Below are 23,437 nucleotides of genomic sequence, written 5' to 3'. Positions count from 1 at the left end.
TACATTGTTAAATAGTTACAACTCCAGTGTGACAAGGACAGGTTTGTTTAAAATGTTAAATATTCTAAGAGGATGGGTGGTGTCTCCTTGGACACAGGAGTAGTGCCATTTGGCTTTGCTGATATATAGAATGGCTGTGGATGTTTCTATGAAAGGCAACATTACACACACACACACACACACACACACACACACACACACACACACGCACGCTCATACCCCTCACACGTAGTTCCATATCCACATCCTCACGTAGTCTCTAACCAGCAGTCTTCCTCCCATTTATTAACAGCTGCTTAGAACTGTAGTCATTAATACTTTCATTTATTTTTGGCAAAGCTGCAAAATGACAAATAGTTTTGTATCTGTTGCAAATTAGCTTTGCTTCCAAAGGACAGACGGCAGATTGGGGAAGACCGAGCACAGTGCATCCTTGAACATCTTTGGAGCTTTAGAAGATCAAATACAGAGCAGCTGTAATTTGTCCCTTCTGTGGCTACAGTGACAGCGTCGTTGTGGAAGGAGCGCAGCCGAGGAGGTGCACGCAGGAGAGAAGGCTCTTCTTACTCAGATGGGTGGCAGGCACGAGCGAGTGTTAGTGTGTGACGCGGCCTTCCGTGTCTCAGATGAAATCTACTGTCTTCTATTTTTAATACATTTTTATTTTAATCTACTAACTGGGCAAGAAGATAGCAAAAAATCACTTTCTTCATTTTATTATGAATAGATAATGTAAGAACTTAGGGCACACAGTATATAAGAGTTATCAAATCATGTAATGTGAACTAAATGAAATGAAGTGAAAAGATATTATGGAGATTAAATACTATCAGCAATAAAATATTTTTACTTGATTTTAAATAATATGCAATGCGTTGGATATGTTTTTCTGGGTGCTTCTTAGGAGTACATGCCAACAATTAAACTTTCTAAGACGAGGGGAGAAATCCCACCTCACTACAAAAGTCTCCAGGAAGGAAGGGAGGCGTCTTGATGTAGAGGGAATAATGACTAGGCTGAGGGAAAAGCTCTGGGAGGGAACGGTCTTCCCAGGATGGCAAAACAGTGCCTTCCCATGTGCCTGTGAAAGTGGCTGTCAGTTTGGGAGAGTGATACAGAAGGTTTTTCCTGATGCTACACAGAAGTTTTTCAGAATTGGGAACTAACTTAATGTAACTTTAAATAAGGGATGATATGGGGACACACAACTGATTTTTAAATCCCATCCTGTAAATGCTGAGGTAGAAGCTGGTACCACAGAGGGCATCTCTCCTGGCCGTCATGGACACAGGCCCCTCCTCACTGCAGGTTAGGGCAGGAGGTACTGGGAGCAGACACATCCTTAGAGGAGGCTGAACTACCCTGTGGAAACAGGGGGTGTTTTGAGGCTTTGAGCAGACTGCACCATATCCTGGAGGTATGTAAGCTTGGGTGGTTTCCTCTCAGGATCCCTCAGCTGCACCTCAAGTGTGGAACGGCAGGGGCCCCATTTGTCTCAGACAGCTTTCCTGAGCCTTGGGGGATCAGCTCAAAAATGAATGTCGCGTCTGGCATCTTTCCTGTCCTGCTGTCCATTCACAAGCAATAAACTGCTTCTGTCTCACTGCTCACAGATAGGGAGGTACCCAGGCCAGAGCTCAGTACTCTGGAACAGGCTGAGCACAGATACTTGGGAGGCTGAAGTCAAGATGGCTGAGTGCCACTTGCAGAGATCCTATCTCAAAACATCCACAAAACAAAACATCCACAAAACAAAACCTCGGGTGCAATGCTCGCCCCAGGATGTAGTTTTGTTTCCACTTCAACAGATGCATGGCTCAACAAGTCATGCCTGCTAATTACGAAAATCTGAAAGTGATAAGAAGTTCTAAAGTAACATTTAAATGTGCTTTTGAAACTGTTTTGAAAGTTTCATTTTCTCGAGTTTTTACTTATATTTGAAAGATTTTGAGGTATGTAAAGCTTAGCAAGTGGCACAACACTCTGATACTCATTAAACATTAAACAAGAAACAATACACGACCACTAAGGTAAAGACTCATGGTAGGAAACGGACAGAAAACACCGAGCCAATGGAAGAATGAACGGAACACAAAACTCCAGTGTGGCAGAGCTCGCCCGGAATCTGACCACGGAGCTCAGCTGGAGACCACTTCACCTGTGAGCTGAGCTCGGAGGCCTAGCAGCACACATGTGAGTGTCTCCAGGACAAACAAACCCCCTGCTCCAAAGGAAAGCCCAGGTCCTATGCTCTTTGAACAAAAAGAATCAAGGGGAGAAGCCGCATGAAGGAACACTGGAGGGAGGTGAGCTACAACCTCCTGACAAACATGGCTGAAACCTGACAAACACCTCAAGTGAGCACCCGAGGGGGTGCTGTGAGGAACACTTCCCCACCCACTGCTGGGACACATCTGTGTGGTAGGTACTCTGAGGAACACCACCAACCATACTGACAATCAGTGAATCTGCAATTCCATTTACAGTCGGTACTAATGCAGCCTGATGTTATTTTCTTAGTAGCCATCGGGATATGATAAACACTACATTGTGACAAACACTACTGTTGTCAGCAAGGTAAGAAAGAAATCCAGAAGTCCAGCACTTTGAGGAACATGGACAGCTCACAGAATGCAGTGCAAATCTGCTTACAGAAATGACTGAAGCCAGACTGGTGAGTACTTCATGCCTCAAGTCCCAAGATACAGATGCTGAGGTGGAAGGGACAGTGTGAATGTGGGGCCCTCTCAAGGCAAACAGTGAGAGACCGAGACTGTTAGGATGCGGCTGGCGTGTGTAAAGGAGGTCGTAACGACGGCCTCTTTGTTAGGCCAGCACCTTCTCGTGCTGCGAGAGGACGATGCAGCCAGATTCAGTACTGCACAAAGCATGGAATATGAAAGCTGTGAGGAGACACGGAGCAGGAAGCAGAGAGGCAGAACCTCGCGGCACTGGTCAATACGTGGGTACAATTCTCTACAAAGACTCTTAACATTTCCCCAAGGTGCCCGGGCCAAAACTAACTTCACAGCACTTGGCTGTGTGATCGGAGCGTCTCTGAACAATGCCCACTTTAAGAGTGTGCTACAGTCAAACACTTTAGCACCTCAGCCTTGACTCACACCTTGGATTTATGCCTCTGTACTTGCTGGGGATGTTCTGGGAGTAAATGGTCCCACAGAGCAATGACTCACTCGGTACGTTAGAGTCTTTTCTCTAACCTTTATGTTTTTCCCTAAGTTGAAAAAGGCAAGTGCAGTCACTCATCCAAAAGGGTTAAGAAAAGTCAAGATAATACTAAAATACTATGAAAGAAAATGGGTTTCAGGAGAGGGATGTAGAATACTATGTATGAATTGGAAGGTGAAAGATTTCATGTTGCATTTAACAAAGATCGAGAATAAAATTTAAGCTTCAATCTCTCCTCATATTTATGTTCGCTTTTCCACATTGCCCTGTGCCTAACACAGCCTGTGGCATCAGTGATCAAGGCAAAGAAGAAATGTGAGACGATGCTCATGAAGGGACATCTGGAGACGCGAGTGTAGAGGTTAAAAAAAATCTCTTGAGAACTGGATAATAACATTGAGAAAATTGCCCACCAGTGCTGCAGGAAGTCAGTTTATGTTTGTATTTATACCTGTTGTACAGTTGTGCAGACAAGACAATTGTGTACTTGTACCATAGACATGTATAACATGAGACACGTGTGAGACAGGCAGGGGGAGAGGGCAGGGGAGAGAGTGTCTTAAGCCCGAGAGTGAAGGGGTCCTCAATGCCTAAGTAAATAATAGAAGGAAGGCCATTACCTGAAACTGGAAGGTGGTGGTGGAGGTGGTGGTGGTGGTGGTGGTGGTGGTGGTGGTGGTGGTGGTGGTGGTGGTGGTGGTGGTGGTGGTGGGGTGGTGGTGGTGGTGGCGGGGGTGGTGGTGGTGGTGGTGGTGGTTGGGGGAAGGCATTGGATATGAAAACCCTGAGGCAGCTCAGTTCCAGGAGAGACGAGCAGTGTGTGAGAACACACACAACCTCCCATATTTAACAACCTTTTTCTTTCCCAGAGAGCTCAAGGAAATAATGCCATGGAGCAGAAATATGAAAGGGGATGGGGAGCCCCCGGCTTCTCCCTCCTTCCCACACCTCCCCTCTTATTTTGTAGTGGTGCTGGGGATAGACCCCAGGGCTCTCCTACATAGACAGGCTCTGCTGGCTTCTAGATGCTCTTAGTCACGTCTTCATTTAGTTCTGGCCGGTGTGTGGCCCACTTTGTCATCCTCACAGGGGGTGGGAAGCGCAGGTCTCAGTCGTCCCACTTGTTCTTACAGACTGGGCTTCAACTTCCTTAGAAATTCTTATTAATCCCAAGGTATGATGGCTAATTTTGCCTCAGCCAATCAGTTTTTGCTTTTCAGTGGAACAGAAGGACTGAAGGACAGAACTCCTCCCAGCCTCTGGGCCAGCGTGGGTTTCTTGCTGGGGAGTATTAGTATTAGAAAGCTTTTGGTCTTGACACTTGCATTAGCTCCTTTGCAGGGCTAAACACCCCCGCAAAAACAGCCTGAGGGGAAGGGGCTTCTTTAGATAACAAGTCCAGGTTACAGCCCATCAGTACTGATAAATCAAGGCAGTGAAACCTGAAGCAACATCGTATCCACAAATCCAGTCAGGAGCAGGGAAGAATGCATTAATTAATTAATGCATACACACTTGTGCTCAATTCATTTTCTCTTTCTCATAAAGGTGAGGTTCTAAACTCAAGGGCTGCTCTGGTCTACTCTCAGTTAATTGTCTACAATGAACATCATCACGACAGTCACCATGCCCACAGAAGACAAGTCTCTTCCCCAGTGAGTTTGGAGTGTGCTAAGTTGATCTGGCAGTCAGTCATTCTTATCAATATTCAGTCAAGAAAGATAGTTTTTGTATCTGAGTAAAAATGAAATCTTCAGAAGCCCCAGATGCAAACTGGAAAACATACTGTCAAGTGAGCTGCAGAAAAGCCTCTGCATTAAAACGAGGAGGAAACAGGCAACTTAGGTGACTTAAGATGAAAAAGAGATGAGTTTTTTGGAATAAAAAACCTTTGAAACAATTTAACCAAAACGGCATCTTTTTATTCATTCCTGGGAACCCTGACATGGGTTCTGATAAACACTACATACTTCACAAGGTTTCACGGTTGTCCAGAACGGCACTGAGCCGTGAGAACAGAGAGCATTCTGGGCGCTTACCTGCTGGCTGTTTTCACGGAGCAGCTTTTCTTGTGCCCTCTTTCCGCTCGGTTATCTCTCAGAAGCTGATGCTACACAAAGTGCCAAGACAAGGTGTAAAAACAAGAACAGTTCTGTTATATCACTTTGCAATGAGGAAAATAGTTTGTAATCAAAGGGACACTGGCGTGTCCAGGCACATAACCCTCTGCCACTCTCTTGGCTAACGATGCCAGTGCTCCTGGAGCAGAAATGTCAGGGAGGGGTGGCGAGTCAGGGGCGACTTGTCCTTCACAGCTGCAGTGACTGACCTCTTGGAGCCTGGAGCTTCAAGAACAGGGATTAGGTGTGTCCCCACTTCTACAGCAACAGGGACAACACCTCTGTGGTCTAAGGCTTTGATTGGTAGGCTCAGCTGCCACAGTATTGAGGCTGTTATGAAAGAGTTGACTGTTTCTTATGTACCTAAGCCTGCCCTAGCAGAAAACACACCACAAGTGTTCTAAAAACTGTGTGTGTGTGTGTGTGTATGTACATATGTGTGTGAATGCATGTGTGTGTATGTGTGTGTATGTATGCATGTATGTGTTTATGTATGTGTGCATGTGTGTGAATGCACGTATGTATGTGTATATGTGTGTGTATGTATGTGTGTATGTATGCATGTGTTTATGTGTGCATGTGTGTATGTATGTATATATATATGTACATATATGTGTGTATGTGTACATTCTCCAAATATTTAGCCATACATGTCCCTTCATTCATGTTTTTTAATTAACTAGAAATAAAATCCACGTGGAAAACACTCAGCCAGTACTTTCACTATGTCAGTCAAAGCTTAATTTACTTTATACATAATGACTCTGAAGATGCACGGCTAAGCTCAAATGCACAGCATATCAGAAATTGGCCTGGGCAGAGGAAGTTTTACAGGGACTGACACATGACAGACATGTGTTCCAGCAAACCCTCAAGTCATTTGCTTCAGTGACAGTGTCATCGAATACAAACTGTACCCTCAGATACTCTGCACTCTCAGACAGAGCCTTCAACCTCAGAGTCTGCACCCTCAGACACAGTCTGCACCCTCAGACACAGTCTGCACCCTCAGAAAGTCTTCCCTTCACTCTTCTAAGGTCTAGTCTCCCCCTGTAAAATAGGAACATAGGGCACTGAATTGAGAGAATGCGGCCAGAGCTCTGCAGGTGTGATTGCGGTCACAGCTAAGGAACTCGGCTGCAGTGTGCACAGGCTGAGTCAGGCCCTCTGCTGAAGGGTAGCTGTTCTCAACAGTCCCACAGCCACCGAGAAGACACTAATCTGCCCACTTTCTATATAGCCCAGCCCTCCACTCCGTCCTAGTACCCAAGGGTGTCTTCACTATCTAAGTTCTTCTGAAGGATTTATTTACCTCTACCCAGATCGTCACCATCCTAGTGCAGACCACGGTGTTCTCATTTGCCACAGCCTCCTAGGCCACCTCCCTGCCTGAGGCCTTGCTCTAGTCCACCTCCCTGTCTGAGGCCTTGCTCTAGGCCATCTCCCTGTCTGAGGCCTTGCTCTAGTCCACCTCCCTGTCTGAGGCCTTGCTCTAGGCCATCTCCCTGTCTGAGGCCTTGCTCTAGGCCACCTCCCTGTCTGAGGCCTTGCTCTAGTCCACCTCCCTGTCTGAGGCCTTGCTCAGGCCATCTCCCTGTCTGAGGGCCTTGCTAGTCCACCTCTCCTGTCTGGGCCTTGCTCTAGGTCACCTCCCTGTCTGAGGCCTTGCTCTAGTCCACCTCCCTGTCTGAGGCCTTGCTCTAGGCCATCTCCCTGTCTGAGGCCTTGCTCTAGGCCACCTCCCTGTCTGAGGCCTTGCTCTAGTCCACCTCCCTGTCTGAGGCCTTGCTCTAGGCCATCTCCCTGTCTGAGGCCTTGCTCTAGTCCATCTCCCTGTCTGAGGCCTTGCTCTAGTCCATCTCCCTGTCTGAGGCCTTGCTCTAGTCCACCTCCCTGTCTGAGGCCTTGCTCTAGGCCCTTGCTCTATCTCCCTGTCTGAGGCCTTGCTCTAGTCCATCTCCCTGTCTGAGGCCTTGCTCTAGGTCACCTCCCTGTCTGAGGCCTTGCTCTAGGCCACCTCCCTGTCTGAGGCCTTGCTCTAGGCCATCTCCCTGTCTGAGGCCTTGCTCTAGTCCACCTCCCTGTCTGAGGCCTTGCTCTAGTCCACCTCCCTGTCTGAGGCCTTGCTCTAGTCCATCTCCCTGTCTGAGGCCTTGCTCTAGGCCATCTCCCTGCCTGAGGCCTTGCTCTAGGCCATCTCCCTGTCTGAGGCCTTGCTCTAGGCCATCTCCCTGCCTGAGGCCTTGCTCTAGTCCATCTCCCTGCCTGAGGCCTTGCTCTAGGCCACCTCCCTGCCTGAGGCCTTGCTCTAGTCCATGCCTTGCTGAGCTGCAGTCAGTGTGAGCTTTCCTAAATGAACCTAATTCTCTTACACGTAAAGTAAAATTCAAAGTCTATGTTAGGCCATCCTGGCTCTTCATAATTTGATTACCTATCTACATGAGTAACCTGCTGTGTTCTCTCCTACCCGTGGTCTAATCTCCTTACTTCTCAAATCCCAGCCATACTGACTTTCCTTTGGGAGATAGTCCATGCCTTTGCTCATAGTGGCTCTTATTCCAGTTTATCTGCATCTCCAGGGCTTAGACTGTTCTGGAACATTTTCAGTGCTCAATGAATATTTGTTGAATAAATGAATGAACAAATGAACGAATGAGTGATGAACGAATGAGTGAATGAACAAGGCAGTGAAATAGGCCTGAAGCCATAGCTCATTATTGCTACTTACAGAAAACAGTGACCATTTATCTCAAGTCCATTAATCTGAGAGCATTTCAATTTAGAAATACTTTATACTATGAACATTAAATTGGTTCTGAAAATATGAAAAAAATTAATTGCTTTAAGTCTAGTGCCTTCAAGTCTATATATAAACCAACATTTGTGATACAGATAACTCAGAGTGAGATGACAAAATCCCCTTCGTTATCTTAAGATTCATGGCGCTAACTCTCTTCTCATTTTGAGATCAAAGTCACTGGAACTGTTTTCCTGAGGATGGCTCAAAAACAGTTCAAAAACGTAAAACCTTCAGTAAGAAAATGTTTCACAACTGGATTTGCAACTGCAACTATGAAGACAGGCTGCACCAAGCTGGTATGGTGGTTTCCAGCCTACTGTCTGGATGATTCACGAAGGAGAGCATCCTGACTCTGAGCTCGGCGCTATCGCTTCTGAAGAGAGCCACCTAAGACTGGTTTTGATGGGTATGGTATGTCACACATAAGTGACTCAGGGGTCATGACTCAGTGCCTTTCTGGTTAAGAACAGAGCTTGCGCTCAGGCTTTCAGATCGGGGGTGGAGGGGGAGGAGGGGTGTTAGGGTCAAATGGAGCTTCTTAGCCACGTGCCCATCAGAAAATGGCTTTCATGAAGACAGCACCAAGTGTAACATGTAAAACCATGGCACACAAGTTTAGGGCTGATGGAGCCAACCAGGAAGACATGAGGGTCACTTGTAGCTCATGGTTTCCATGTAAAGAATTCAAATGATGAGTTCCTCAGCTACTCATGTTCCCACGTGACTATAGGAAGAGGCACAGTCCGCTTTACCGCTGCTCCAGACAAAGTACGCCTGGTCAAAGGCACCTCTGCTGGCACACCTCCTTCAGGAACCCTGACTACCTGAAAAGCCTTTGCAAGTCTCCTCAGACTGGGCCTTTCAGTGTTTTCAACATGAGAGAGAGAAAGGAGTAACATCTAAACCATGGTCAGTGACTCAAAGTGTCAAGTTTTAAGATGTTCATGCAGGAAAAGCCTCAGAATCTAAACCCTTGTGCACACCAGAAATATACACACACATGCAGAGACACAGGCATGTGCATGCGCGCACACACACACACACACACACACACACACACACACACACACACACAGCCACAGTGATACACAGATGAGATGTCCCCTCTTCCTTTCACCTGAGTGGCCTTCCAAGATCCCTGTTTACTTCTCTATAGAGCCACCAACAGTCATTACCTCCGTGTGCAAACCATCAGTGTCTAAGTAGAAAAACAATGCTTCTACAAATACCTTTACCTGTAAGAGTGGTGAGCATGTGACAGATCATACATGTGGTGGCTATCCCTGGTTGTCAACTTGACTGTATCCAGGATAAACCACAGTCTAGAACTGGAGGGCACACCTGTGATCCAGACCTTGAGGCTGGAAGACACAGGTTTCTGACCTGGCTCTTGGCCTGGAGATCTTGAGGCACAGTGGCCATAGAATATTTGGGCCCAGGCAAGGTAGCACACGCCTTTAATCCCAGAAGACTAAGGCAAGGAGATCTCTGAGTTCAAGGTCAACCTGGAACAAAGCAAGTCCCAGATCCATGCATGGTGGTGCACACCTTTAATCTGGGCCACGCCTTCTGCTGGAGACCTACATAAGGACACTGGAAGAAGGAAGACTCACTCTCTCTTCTTCGCCTGCTTGCACCTTCCTAGGCAGCACATCTGTTGGAACCTGCTTCTACAGAGGAGCAGCTGAAACGATGAGCCTCTGGGGCTGAGGGACTACTCGATCCTTGGACTTCCATCCACAGCTGCCCAGTGCTGGGGTAGTTGGACTACAGATTGTAGTGCATTACAATAAATTCCCTAATATATAGCGGCAGTCCCTAAGTTCTGTGACACCAGAGAACACTAATACACAGATGACAGAAAAGTTCCTCCGTCTCAGGGAGGCAGCAGAAGCATGCTCATGTTAGACAGCGCCCAAATGCACACGAGACAGCGAGGAAAGGAACAGAACAGGAGGGTGGAGCATGGAGCGAGTGAGGACTTCCAGGCAATCAAGTCAATACTGACATCACTTCATGTTGCTCACTGGAATAGGAAAAGGGTAGGTACCTGGTAAGTCATTCACTCAACATGGGGAAAAATCTTATAATTCTCCTGCTTACTGTGCTACAGTTAGGTCTCTGTTGAATTCAGGAATGATCCATTCACAGTGTAAACGCTATGCACGTGTGAACTGGTCCTCACGGTGCAGGCCCCGTAACTGTCTCGTGTACCTGCTGAAAATTATCTTGACAACCAGACCTGTGCTTTCCAAGCCACAACAGTCACTCGCAAACATATACTGAGGGTAAAACCCAGTCTCCTAGGTGATCGGCCTACACAGTGCTGTCCTGCTACAGCGCTCATGCTGTGAACAAACTGGTGTGCGCGTGTGTGTGTGTGTGTGTGTGTGTCCTTTGAGTTCAAATGCTTTTGTACTGCTGTGGCCTGGGGACTAGTGTCTATTGCTGTTCTCCTCAAGAGAGCTGTGATGGGCTAGTAAAGAAAAGGCAGGCCTCTTAAGCCTTGCTCAGGTAGGGGCTAGTGCTGCTGTCAGAACTTAATGAGTCAGAGGTTTATATCTGAAACAGAACCAACCAACCAACCAACCACCCTCCCTCCCTCTCCCACTCCCTCTCCTACTCCCTCTCCCACTCCCGCTCCCACTCCTTTTCTGTCTCTCTGTCTCTCTCTCTCTCTCTCTGGTCACCAACTGACTGGCTGATGAAGAACTTGGGACCAAAAGTCTGGAAGAAACTAGCTCTGTACTTCCTCTAAGAATATAGGTCAGTTTTATGGAACTTAGTGTTTGAGTCTACTTACAGAACCTAAGTACCACAAATGAGAACATTCTTACATTTACTAATTAATACCTTATCGAGTCAAGACAAACATGTGGAATGCATAGTGAAGTTTAAGCAAAATGTCAAACTAAAAATTAGTCAAAAGAATCACGACTTTAGAAGTGAGAAAGAACTGGTACTCTCTTTAGAATCAAGGGGTGACAAAGGCACTCACTCCTGGGGCAGAGCTGAGCACAGAGCCTCAGAGGTCACCTCTCCCAGCCCCAGGTCCCAGGGTCCAGTGAACTTTCAGACAGTGGATCCCTTATGGATCACATGACGAAAACAACTCTGTCATTCAATAGAGCAAAAGCCCTCACAAGGAGTCAGAGGCTAAACTGTAAGTTTTAAGATTACCACAGTCTAACTCTTAGCATGTGTTAAGGAGACGATTAATACACTCACTCACTCATCTGTAAAGACCACTGAGGTGAATGCCCAGCTCCTGCCAGCCCAACTCTCACTGCACTGCCATGTACATCAAACGCTAGCCTAAAACACCCACCCGGAATAAGTCAAACCTTAGAAGAAATCATTGCCTCCTCCTCCGCTCGGCAACGCGACCTGTACCACCTGGTCCCACACGGTTTTCACTACTTGCTGACCTGGATTTCTGAGGCAATTTCTCCTGCCAACCAGGCTGGCCCCCTGGGCTAGCCTGCTATATGAATGAGGATGCTCAACTCCCGATCTTTCCATCTTAACGTCCCAAGCACTGGATTACGCAGGCATGCGTGACCGCACCCAGTATTTCCTGGTAAAGTCCTTCATGTGACTCACCCCACAGAGGTTACCTGTGACTCAGCACAGGGCAGGGGAGGAATCCCAGATGCATGCTGAGGCTGGTCTTGAGCCCAGCACAACTGACTCCTTTTAAAGTAAGCTGCTCTCTCTGCCGACTTACTACCCCAGAGGACAGACTCATGGAAGGGATGGTTCCTTACCTGGCCGTGCTCTGTCCTAGCCCCAGGGCTAAACCAGTGGCTGTGGAGAGAAGAAGACCCGTGAGCTGGCTCCTCCCAGAAGCCCTTGCTCTCCAATGAGCAGGCAGCATATGCTTTAAGGAATCTGTTCTCACCAGAACAGAACCTTAAATATGCTTTATTTTAATGGGTATTTCATGTAATTCTAGACTTACACCAATTTTGACAGGAATGTAAGAGTGCTCATAACCCAGTAATTTTCAATTTAATAAGCAAACGGAGTTAGAATTACATTTCCATTTAATTATGTTAACATAAACTGCTGGGACTGTGTTCATTTTACAAATCAATTCTGGTTATAAAATCTACAAATGCTATCATTTGCCACAACTTAATTATAGCATCATTATGCCAAATTATGACTTTTGATTATTAGAGTTATTTTAAAAAGAGTTGAAAATCCAAGAATATCCTATTCTACAGCTCCGCACTCAGGACTAAAACAAAAACAATCCCAGATATGAGTCGCGGACTTTTTACTTTGGATCCATGCCGTTCACAGTGACGGCAGTCTTGGTAGTGGGTCAGAACAAGCTCCACACCTAGGAAGCCATAGTCGCTGCATCCCTCTGGCTCTGCCAGCGCTTTCCCAGGCCCTCACGGATTCTCAGCACACTCGTCCCGCCAGTGCTCATCAGTTACACCCAGTGCTCTAGCAGCTCACAGCAAATGTGCAGGAGTAGGAGTAGAGATGTTGAACACACTCAGAACTACAGGAGTACTAATGCATCAGTAGGTGACTAATACGACTGGAGGTGCCATTAGTGTTAGAGGACAGCATCTTTATATGCCATGGCCTCTTTAGAGTCAGAAAATGCATCGCTCATCCTTAGAAAACCTTAATTCCAGCTATGGAAAGGAGGATCTGGATTTCCTTACCACAGTCTGTGTTCAGCCATGCTACAGAAGGACACAGACTTAGACTGACTGGCACAGCCCTGGGGTCCCTCCGAGTCTAGGGATTCTCTAGCTTCTGGGGCAGTCAGGTGGGTGTGACCAGCCTGCACAAGAGCGGGGTGCGGGGGTTGTCTACATCTCCTCTAGCATTTCTCCAGGTCATGGTTGGTGATGTTCCCTGACAGACCACAGCCCACGCTGCCGTGAGAAGGGACATCATTGGTGTTAGTGTGCTGACGCTGGGTGAGTGCCAGCTGGAAGCAGACGCAGTGAGAGCTCCGCTCACGGCTTGGCCAAGCCCCCTTCTCTGCTGTGGACTGTTTTAAAGAGCAAATGCACAGCCTAGTGACTTATTTCATAGAAGGGTTAAAGGCAGCAGTCCTTCATGCAGTCTCTCCCAGGTCCAGAGTTCAGGTTGGAGAAACAGCTCCGGTCTTTTCCTTCTCACAAACATGCTACATTTTATAAGAGCATGGCATGGTGGTGCAGAAAGGGTTTTATGTTAACTGCCGAGCTCCTGCTAGTGTAGACATACTCTTCCCTAGCTCCTGATGCTCTCTACTTTAGTCTGCAGTCAGGTAAGGGAAGATTCCTCTCACTATTGCTGAGCGACCGACTGCTTCCTGCCAGCACACTTCTATTCCCACTCTTCCCTGGCTGGCCTTGGCCGCCTTCTTCTCCGCTGTGTTCTGCTTTCCCTTCAGCCTCCTTTAAATAAAGTGTCACAGCGTTGTCACTTCGGGGGTGGGGGTGGGGTGTCCAATACCTACCCTAGTTTAAGTGCTCAGCTTTTCTATGGCCTTTTGAGAGGTAGGCGATGGTTCTCTGTGGCGTTTGCTGGACCCCAGCCCTTCTATCTGCTGACTCAGTCGCTGCACTTTGGGTCTAGAAACTGGCTGGAGACTCTTCTATATGCCCTCTTCTCTCAACATTTTTTGTATTTTCTGCCTTCATAGAATTTTGGTAAAGAGATTCAAAATAAGTTTTCCAAGAGGCAAAAATCCAAAGACTGACCACTGAAGAAGTGTGGAATTTAGAGCATAAGGAAATGTAACTTGGCAGGTTCCGGAGGGGTCACTGGGGACTACTAAGAAGTTCCCGGAGTTGGGGTGGGAGAGACTGAGATTCCAGTGTGGGTGGGTGGAAGGAGGAGGATGTGGAGAGTGCACTGCTAAGAGGAGATGGAGGAGGAAACTGGAGTGGGAGAGTGGATGTGGAGAGTGCACTGCTAAGAGGAGATGGAGGAGGAAACAGTGGAGTGGGAGAGTGGATGTGGAGAGTGCACTGCTAAGAGGAGATGGAGGAGGAAATGGAGTGGGAGAGTGGATGTGGACCTGCGACAGAAGAGGGCTGGCTGAAGCACAGCAGCCAACAGTGTCAACAGTGGACAGAAGTGCATTTCCTCTAACAGGCAAAACAGTAAGAAATCGGTGAAGGGAGCCGTGAGTGGCCAAGGTTATCTGAATGAGTTAATGAGCAAAGGTTGTGAATAAGGACGGAGAGAGCTGGACAACATCAGAAAACCAAAATTCTGGAGGCCAGGAATTCTGGGTGCTTTTGCTCCAGAAAACCCAAGGAAGTGCTTTTGCACCTGCGTAGCACAGCTCACTGGTCAAGCGCGGAGCAAACCTGTCCAAGTGCTGGCAGGAACAGTTCATGCACATCTCTCCACAGTGCCCCTGGTGTCAGGAGCACCCCATCCACTAGACAGGTAGCATTGGATCCCCAAACTCGCAAGGGGTAGACGCTTTGTAAAAAGAGAAACAGGCTCAAAGAGAGAAGTCATTTATTTGCCAGATTTCCTGAGCAAGTAACAGCTGGAATCCAAACGCCAGGGTTCTGATTCGCAGCCACACTCTTCTGGCCACCATACCTGTGACTGTTGACAGAAAAGCAGCAGCAGTGGACAGCAGGAGAACAAAGGGTCCCCGGGGAGGTAGCATGTAGTGCTCTAGCAAGGAAGGCGCTCTACTGGGGTTGGTGTGGTCGGGAGAGGTGGCCTCTGCGCCCGCCATTGCACAAATGCCCTGGCAGGGTCAGACGCTTTCTCTCTACAGCTTCAGCACCTTCGCTCCACCTACCTCCTTTTGAGGAATTAGGGTCAGATCCCAGGGTGCTTACTTACCGTAGTAACAGACTGGAGTTCTTGAGAGAGGGACAACAGTCACAGCAGTGGTAACAGTGAAAAGTGTTAGACTCAGTTAGCAGAGGCAGGAGCCATGAGCTGCTGTGTCTAAAGAACGCTCACTGCTGGGAGCCTCACTCTGGCCGGGCAGCTCCCGCCAGGCCCTGTCACCTCCACTGCTCAGAGGCACAAGGCTGCTATGCGCTGGGCAACAGCTGAACCCAGGGCATGTGATTCTGGGCCCTCAGCTCTTGGGCAGCCTCCCTTTATCTCCTCCAGTTTATATCATGAGTTCTGGTAGAGGAATGGCTGGGAATGTGTTCCCGTGTTATTCTCTCCTTTCTGTGGCCACAGATCCTAGGATAATGATGAGATGATTTTAATAATACTGCCATTGGAAAAAAAAAAGCCCAGAGTTGGGGAGATGACTGAGTTGGTAAATCCAAGAAGGCAACGTTGGCTTGAAATTCAGCAATGAGGAGGCTTAGAATGGAGCTTTCTGGGGCTTGCTGGCCTCCCAATTTAACCAAATAGGCAAGCTTGGATTTGGTGCATACAACATACAAAATGAGAGAGAAGAAGAGAGAGAGAGAGAGAGAGAGAGAGAGAGAGAGAGAGAGAGAGAATAGATAGACAGACAGATGATAGATAGATAGAGATAGATGACAGACAGACAGACAGACTGAGAGTTTGCAAATAAGACATACAATGGGGAGTAGTGTCCTGCAGATGTGGCGGGCAGTGCTCAGAAGCAGACTACGCTGCAGTGATGACTATGTACATGGGTTATGGGTTTGTGCTCTAGTCAGGATTTCACAGTAAGCACTCAGATGACTAACTGTGAAGAAGTTGAACAGAAAGGCTGGGACATGGGCCTGTAGTCCTCTCAAGGCAGAAGAGCTGGATGTGACCTCTTGGCTCAGTTCTCCCTGTGGGCTACAGGCACAGGTTGGGCAGAACTAGAAACAGAGTCTATCATGCCAGCACAGGTCTGCTGGGGAAAGAAGTGTGCACCCCCGCACCCCCCGCCACCTTTTGCAGCCGTCATTCAAGCAGAGCGGCCTTGTAGCTACAGAGTGGAAGGGACTGTGTTTCAGGTCTCTGTAGATGCTGAGTAGCACATAAATTCCTTCTCATGCTTCTATAATCCCCTCTCTAACCAAGGAGCTGAACAGCAGGTAGCAGCAATGTATTGGCTTTCACAGGCAGTCAACCAACATTACTCCTGGGCAAAACGACAAAGCCAACCCCAAGGGTTTTGATTGAAGATTCTAAAAATGTGCTTTTATATACAGGTTTTTTTAAAAAAAATTCTTTTTGAACAAAACACTTTTTTAAACAGAAAATTATGTGTGTGTGTGTGTGTCTGTGTGTGTGTGTAATGCAATCTGAATCTTTGCTGTTCGATACGGTAGCCGTTAGTCAGAGCTACCTATTTAAATTTAAAGGACTATTACACACTGGCTTCCTCTGCTCAGCAGTCACATTGCAGGCTTAAAGGTATTCGTGGTTTTAGGGATCACTGCTATGTTCACTTCAGTTCCCATGCGCACTACTGTGAACGGTTTACTGGACAGCACTGGTCTTAATGGGTTATGGCTGACAATCTAAATTAACATTGTAAACATTAGATAATCATCCAGCATGAACATGTTCCTTCTGAAGCCAGGCTTTTTTCCTGATGAGATCTCACACAACAGAAGGGCGAGCTGGGGACGCACACCTGTCACCACGCACGCAGGAGATCGAGGAGAGTCATGAGCATCAGCCTAGCTGACGGGGGACTTACCGAAAAGATGAAAGGAGAGAAAGGCTGAGACATGACAAACTCCTAGCTCAGATATAGAAATAAACATTTAAAGCAAGACAGTCTAGCGCCAAGAAACTATCTGGCTACAGACTAAAGTCTTTGTCTTACCTTAGATAGCAGTGAAAAACAAAAATAAAAACAAAAAATAACAAAACCAAAAAGTCCTAGTAATAAAGGCTAACCTGTGAGGATAGAAACTGAGAGAGCTCAATCACACCAAATGATCAAATGAAGCAGACTAAACTTCCGGTGCCTTACCCACAAAGAAGGACTCCGTACCTATGTCTCAGGCCTGGCCTGCTGACCTCCAGTCTCACCACGTGACAATCTGCCTTCATGGTCTTTCATGTTTTAGAATTGTTCCAGAGTTTTGAATGCAGAACATGCTATTTTATTTGCTTGGAATGTTCTTCCCACTCCCAATTCGTGTACGTCATAGAGATTTATCAGTTGTTGTAGTTCAATGTTCAGATAAAATTTAGGAATTAGAGCCCTTAGCTCAGTATATAGTAACACACATGTACTGATACGTAATTGCACATGCATGTGCCTATCCACTGACCACTGTCTGTTACCCACTACTGATGGGTAAAGTCTGTGAATAGCATGAGCACAGTGACCATGTGTGTATTCTCTGCTGTGTATAGAGGGCAGCCTTCCTGGGTGTCCTGGGATGAGTGCAGAACGTGACTTAACCTGGCGGGCAGGGCTTCATCAACACAGCTGCCACGTTTGTACTTTGTGAAGATATTCCTCCTTCATTAATTTTTTTCTATGGTATAAAACACCAACTCTAAAGTTATAAACAGAAGGTCTTTAAATGCTTCACTGACTTTATTAAGCACTAATGGAAATTCAGAAAGCTCAGCTTGATGAGCTTGATAAACAAAATCCCAAGTTCGGGTACGGGCTCCAGCCCCTCTCAGGCAGCTGCTGGCCAATGTTATACAGTTGGGGTCTAGGTTCCTTCCTTATCAACGAAACTAACACTGGGAGCTGGCAAGATGGCTCAGCAGGTCAAGTCTCTGGTAGGAATGCTTGACTCTGTAAGTCCAACCTCTGGAACCAACACAGGGGAAACAGAAGAGAAATGATTCTAGAAAGTTGTCCATGTGTGGGCCATCACACACACACACACACACACACACACACACACACACACGCACACAGGCACACAGACACACACACAAGCACACACACAGACACACACACACACAAACACACACGACACACACAGACACACACACAGAAACACACACACAGACACACACACAGACACACACACAGACACACACACACACACAGACACACACAGGCACACACACAGGCACACACACAGGCACACACACACAGGCACACAGACACACACACAGGCAGACAGACACACATTCACAGACACAGATACACACAGACACACACAGACACACACACACAGGCACACACACACACAGATACACACAGATACACACAGACACACAGACACACACACACACACACACACACACACACACTAAAACATAAGAAAAGTAAAAATAAAGATCTCTCTCAGGACTTGGAGGCTTAAACATAAATTCTAATCTCCCACGCGGAAGGCATTTGGAATCAATATTAATGTCCTTGTCCCTGCAGAACACTGTAGGCTACAGTAACACATGTAGTTTCATTCTCAAGCTTTGAGACCCTCAATGTCCACAGAAGAATTAATAGGACTACAGCTCCCTATAGAATTCTCATAGGGCACGCATGTCACAAAACATATCAGAGACGCCTAAGATATTTGTTTCCTAATTGATTTTTGGTCAAGCAGAGTTACAGTGTGTGTCTCTGAAAAAGTGAAATCACCTATAAAATGGAGAAAGAACACCTGCTTTGGCAATTCAGAGAGTGAAGACATTAAAATGACACATCTAAAAGTGTTCTGAGGAAGAAAACCTGTAAGGTGTAAGCTGCTGACGTGTTTTATAGCATGTGTAGATGGCGCAGTGCTCTGTAAACACCTTATGCAGGGAGGTGACCTCACTCCATAACTAAGTGACTCACACCACGGTGACACGGTTGATAAGAGATGGAGATGACCTGGCGTAGTGTATACACCTCAGCCTAGGGTTTAAGCCCATCTCCCCATAATGTAATAAATGCCAAATTTAAAAGTATTCCCAGTGAACATAACCTTTAATCCAATCAAATCTTGCTTAAAGCAAGCTTGATATTTACACAAAAGATAAAATGAGTGAATATTTGCTTTATGAAGGAATTCATCATAGGATTGTAATGAGTGTTAACTATGAATTTTTAAAAAATTCACTCTATATACAGCTTTTAATGTAGATATAGTTTATATAAAAATAGAAACAGACTATGAATATCAATTTAAAAATCAATTAATAAATCATATTTTTCTCTTTAAGATTAATTATCTTGCAAGAAATTGAGAAAAGTTGGAGAGTAGATAAAGTCCTGGAACCTTTCTTTTTGTTTTCGAGACAGGATCATGTTGTTACCCTGGCCGTCTTAGTAATATGAAGTTCAGACTAGCTTTGTGATCTCTGGCAGTTCATTCTCTTGCTTCAGCCTCCTAGACGCTGGTCATGGGGTGTGCTAGCATGCCTGGCTCAGCCTCCTAGATGCTGGTCATGGGGGTGCTAGCATGCCTGGTCAGCCTCCTAGATGCTGGTCATGGGGGTGCTAGCACGCCTGGCTCAGCCTCCTAGATGCTGGTCATGGGGTGTGCTAGCATGCCTGGTCAGCCTCCTAGATGCTGGTCATGGGGGGTGCTAACATGCCTGGCTCAGCCTCCTAGATGCTGGTCATGTGCTAGCATGCCTGGCTCACCCCCTAGACACTGGGGGTGTGCTAGCATGCCTGGTCAGCCTGGCACTCAGCCTCCTAGACACTGGTCATGGGGGGGTGCTAGCATGCCTGGCTCAGCCTCCCAGACACTGGTCATGGGGTGTGCTAGCATGCCTGGCTCAGCCTCCCAGACACTGGTCATGGGGGTGCCTGGTCAGCCTCCCAGACACTGGTCATGGGGTGTGCCTGCCTGGCCTCACACCTGATGCTGGTCGGGGGGGTGCTAGCATGCCTGGTCAGCCTCCTAGATGGTCATGGGGTGTGCTAGCATGGTCATGGGGTCATGTGCTAGCATGCCTGGCTCAGCCTCCTAGATGCTGGTCATGGGGTGTGCTAGCATGCCTGGTCAGCCTCCTAGACACTGGTCATGGGGTGTGCTAGCATGCCTGGTCAGCCTCCTAGACACTGGTCATGGGGTGTGCTAGCATGCCTGGTCAGCCTCCTAGACACTGGTCATGGCGGTGTGCTAGCATGCCTGGTCATGTGCTAGCATGCCTGGTCAGCCTCCTAGACACTGGTCATGGGGGGTGCTAGCATGCCTGGTCAGCCTCCTAGACACTGGTCATGGGGTGTGCTAGCATGCCTGGTCAGCCTCCTAGACACTGGTCATGGGGTGTGCTAGCATGCCTGGTCAGCCTCCTAGACACTGGTCATGGGGTGTGCAACATGCCTGGCTCAGCCTCCTAGACGCTGGTCATGGCGGTGTGCTAGCATGCCTGGCTCTGCAGTCATTTGATGACAACAAATTTTATTTTATGCTTGCACACAGTTCTAAGAGGGAGGCAGGTTAACTTTTACATTTCACTATCTGCATATTTAGAAAGGCAGCAGAATGACAGCAGAGACAATTACACTTCAAACATTGTTTTTAAGGTGATGATGATGATGATGATGATGATGATGATGATGATGACGACGATGATGATTAGTTTTGCTTATGTGTGACTGTGCCAGGAGAACAGGGATTCTGGCAGAGCAGAGGCACTGGTTCCCCTTGTGCTCTAGTGACAGAGGAGGGAGCTTCCTGCTGCCGGTACTGAGAGGTGAGCATGGGCCTCTGAAGAGCAGTACGTGCTCCTAACTGCCGAGCCATGTCTCTAGTCTCCTCAAACTTTCTTTTTAACAAGAAGTTAGACGCTGACTTCACTGAGCTAGCTGGACTAATAAGGCTCTTGGCACATTCCATGAGGGTTTTATATTAACGCACACTTCATCTGTCTGTGCTCAGTACTTTCTGCTGAAAGAGAACAACTATCTATTAATGACTACTTTCAATCTGATAATACTTTCCAGGGAATAATTACTAGTTTTTTTCCCAATCAGCATAGGACAAAACAAAATGTCATCTTATTAAATGATCACATTTCCTGACTGCAGTACTCTTAGACCTTTCAGTGTGTGGTCCAAACGTCTACAGGACTTGTGGTGGAAGGTGCGTAGCAATGCTGACATTGGCGATTAATAACCCACATTGTTTTTATCATGGAAATCGTCTTGAATTGTCACTGCACAGCATTTACTTAGTTGGCTATTTGGCTACACAAGGAATGGGCTGACCAGGGTGGCGTGCACAGGCCACGAGTGCTCTCCTACGGAGGGCAGCCCACCCCTTACCTACACTCTTACTGGCTGACTTCCACTCTCCTCCTCAGTGGAGAACGTTCAGAGTGGAATGTCCTCCTGCTATTTATTGTTCTCTGAAGCCTAAAACCGCCTCTCCCTTCTCCAGCACCTTCTCAGCTGTTCCTACACAGCCCAGCTCGGGGACAGAGCTCTGGGAGCCGCAGTCCTCCACCACCCACATTCAAACTCAAAGTCCCTTCACGCTTTAGAGCTGGCGCAGTAGCTTGCTCTACTCACTCAACTTTATTTTACCTGTGAATCTGGCCAGTGAAAGCCGTTATTTTCCTATGTTTGTGTGAGTGGTGCCGGAATGTGTGATGCTTTGAAGAGTGTGGACACAGGCCGTGGAGGTCCTCACACCTACACAGCACCTATCTTCACCCACGGAGCCACCTCCCCAGCCTACGACTGAAACCGTTTTAAGACAGTTATTTTTCTACAGGGCAGTTTTGGAGATTTGATAAAGACATTTAAACACCAAAACAAAAGTAAACAACAACAACAACAGCAGCAGCAGCAGCAAAGCCCTCCAAGTCTCACTGCGAGGCCGGTGCTGGATTTACAGTCGCCCTGCTGGCGCCTTTCTGAGTGTAACCAGACGTACACTAGAAAGCTCAGAGAAGAATCCCTGATGGAGTAAACAGCAGGCGAGTGAAGGCTGCCTGCTTTCCTGCAGGTCCTTACACCACTGTAAGTAAACACAGGGCAGGTTCGCCCATGCATTTCCTGTATTCCGGCCACAGCACCAGGAAGGGCTGTCACAGGAACCAAAAACAAAGTAACTTCTAGCTGGGTGACATTCTAGGTGCAAAGGTCTGTTGTTTTTTAACACTCAATATCATGAAAAGGAAATCCACTATTCCACCATTATGCTCAGCAACAGAAGGCTAGAAGACCTCGTTTGGAAGGAGGCAGAGGATGGAGAGCTCTCACTGGGAAGTCAATTTCCCAAACCAAGGCTGCTGGGAAGCCGTGAGGACACTCAGCAGAGCAGCTCCCACAGAGAGATGAGCATCTGTGGACAAAACCACCAGATCCCTCCTGCCCCGGCGGTCAGCGTGCACTGCCACAGATGGCTCTAGATCCCTCCTGCCCCGGCGGTCAGCGTGCACTGCCACAGATGGCTCTAGATCCCTCCTGCCCCTGCGGTCAGCGTGCACTGCCACAGATGGCTCTAGATCCCACCTGCCCCAGCAGTCAGCGTGCACTGCCACAGATGGCTCTAGATCCCACCTGCCCCAGCGGTCAGCGTGCACTGCCACAGATGGCTCTAGATCCCTCCTGCCCCGGCGGTCAGCGTGCACTGCCACAGATGGCTCTAGATCCCTCCTGCCCCTGCGGTCAGCGTGCACTGCCACAGATGGCTCCTCCTGCCCGGGTCCCAGCAGATCCCAGATGGCCTGCCCCCTGGCAGTTGCCACAGATGGCTCTAGATCCCTCCTGCCCCGGGCGGTGCAGATGGCTCTAGATCCCACCTGCCCCGGCGCGTCAGCGTGCACTCCTGCCACAGATGGCTCTAGATCCCACCTGCCCCTGGCGGTGGCAGCCCACCTGTGGCGTCACGCAGCCACAGATGGCTCTAGATCCCACCTGCCCCAGCCCTGGCGTCAGCGTGCACCGCCACAGATGGCTCTAGATCCCTCCTGCCCCGGCGGTCAGCGTGCACTGCCACAGATGGCTCTAGATCCCACCTGCCCCGGCGGTCAGCGTGCACTGCCACAGATGGCTCTAGATCCCTCCTGCCCCGGCGGTCAGCGTGCACTGCCACAGATGGCTCTAGATCCCTCCTGCCCCGGCGGTCAGCGTGCACTGCCACAGATGGCTCTAGATCCCTCCTGCCCTGGCGGTCAGCGTGCACAGATGGCTCTAGGAGACAGACCCGGAAGGGTCAGCAAGGGAGCAGCAGAACAAACTGAGTACGTGAGGACAGGCCAAGCGTCAACCACACGGCCACCAACATCTGATGACAGCTCCAGCCTCTACCTCAAGAGCTGTGCAGTCTCAGCGCTGCTGCAGTCTCACGAGCAGCTGGTCCTGCGAGGCAGCGCCCTCTCTTCGGAATGGTGGTCAAACCGCACTGCACGCTCTGGCATTCCTGAGTGGACAGCTTCACCTTCTGCTGAGATGGCCTGCCCTCACACAACTCTATACCATGCATGTGCAGCTTTGGTGCAGAAGCCCCTTCACCAAGAGGATCCATAGTCAGACTGAATTAAC

The 23,437-nt window shown here is 48.1% G+C and overlaps 1 protein-coding gene across 4 annotated transcripts in view; it reads right to left on the bottom strand.

Moving 5' to 3' along the window:
- Positions 1-23,437, bottom strand: part of Gpatch2 (G-patch domain containing 2) — a 142,731-nt gene that overhangs the window by 22,840 nt on the left and 96,454 nt on the right. For 3 of the 4 annotated variants that reach the window (XM_032915790.1, XM_032915786.1, XM_032915787.1), the window contains exons 7-8: positions 11,877-11,916; positions 5,229-5,299 (exon numbers count right to left, since the gene is read on the bottom strand). The exons of the other annotated variant lie outside the window; for it this stretch is intronic. In XM_032915790.1, coding sequence (XP_032771681.1) covers positions 5,229-5,299; positions 11,877-11,916 — 111 coding nt within the window. The remainder of the gene's footprint in view (positions 1-5,228; positions 5,300-11,876; positions 11,917-23,437) is intronic. 4 annotated transcript variants of the gene reach the window in all.

Source organism: Rattus rattus, chromosome 10 (genome assembly GCF_011064425.1).
Source record: "Rattus rattus isolate New Zealand chromosome 10, Rrattus_CSIRO_v1, whole genome shotgun sequence".
In the NCBI taxonomy this organism is placed as follows: Eukaryota; Metazoa; Chordata; class Mammalia; order Rodentia; family Muridae; genus Rattus; species Rattus rattus.
This window is presented reverse-complemented; position numbering and strand designations above follow the sequence as displayed.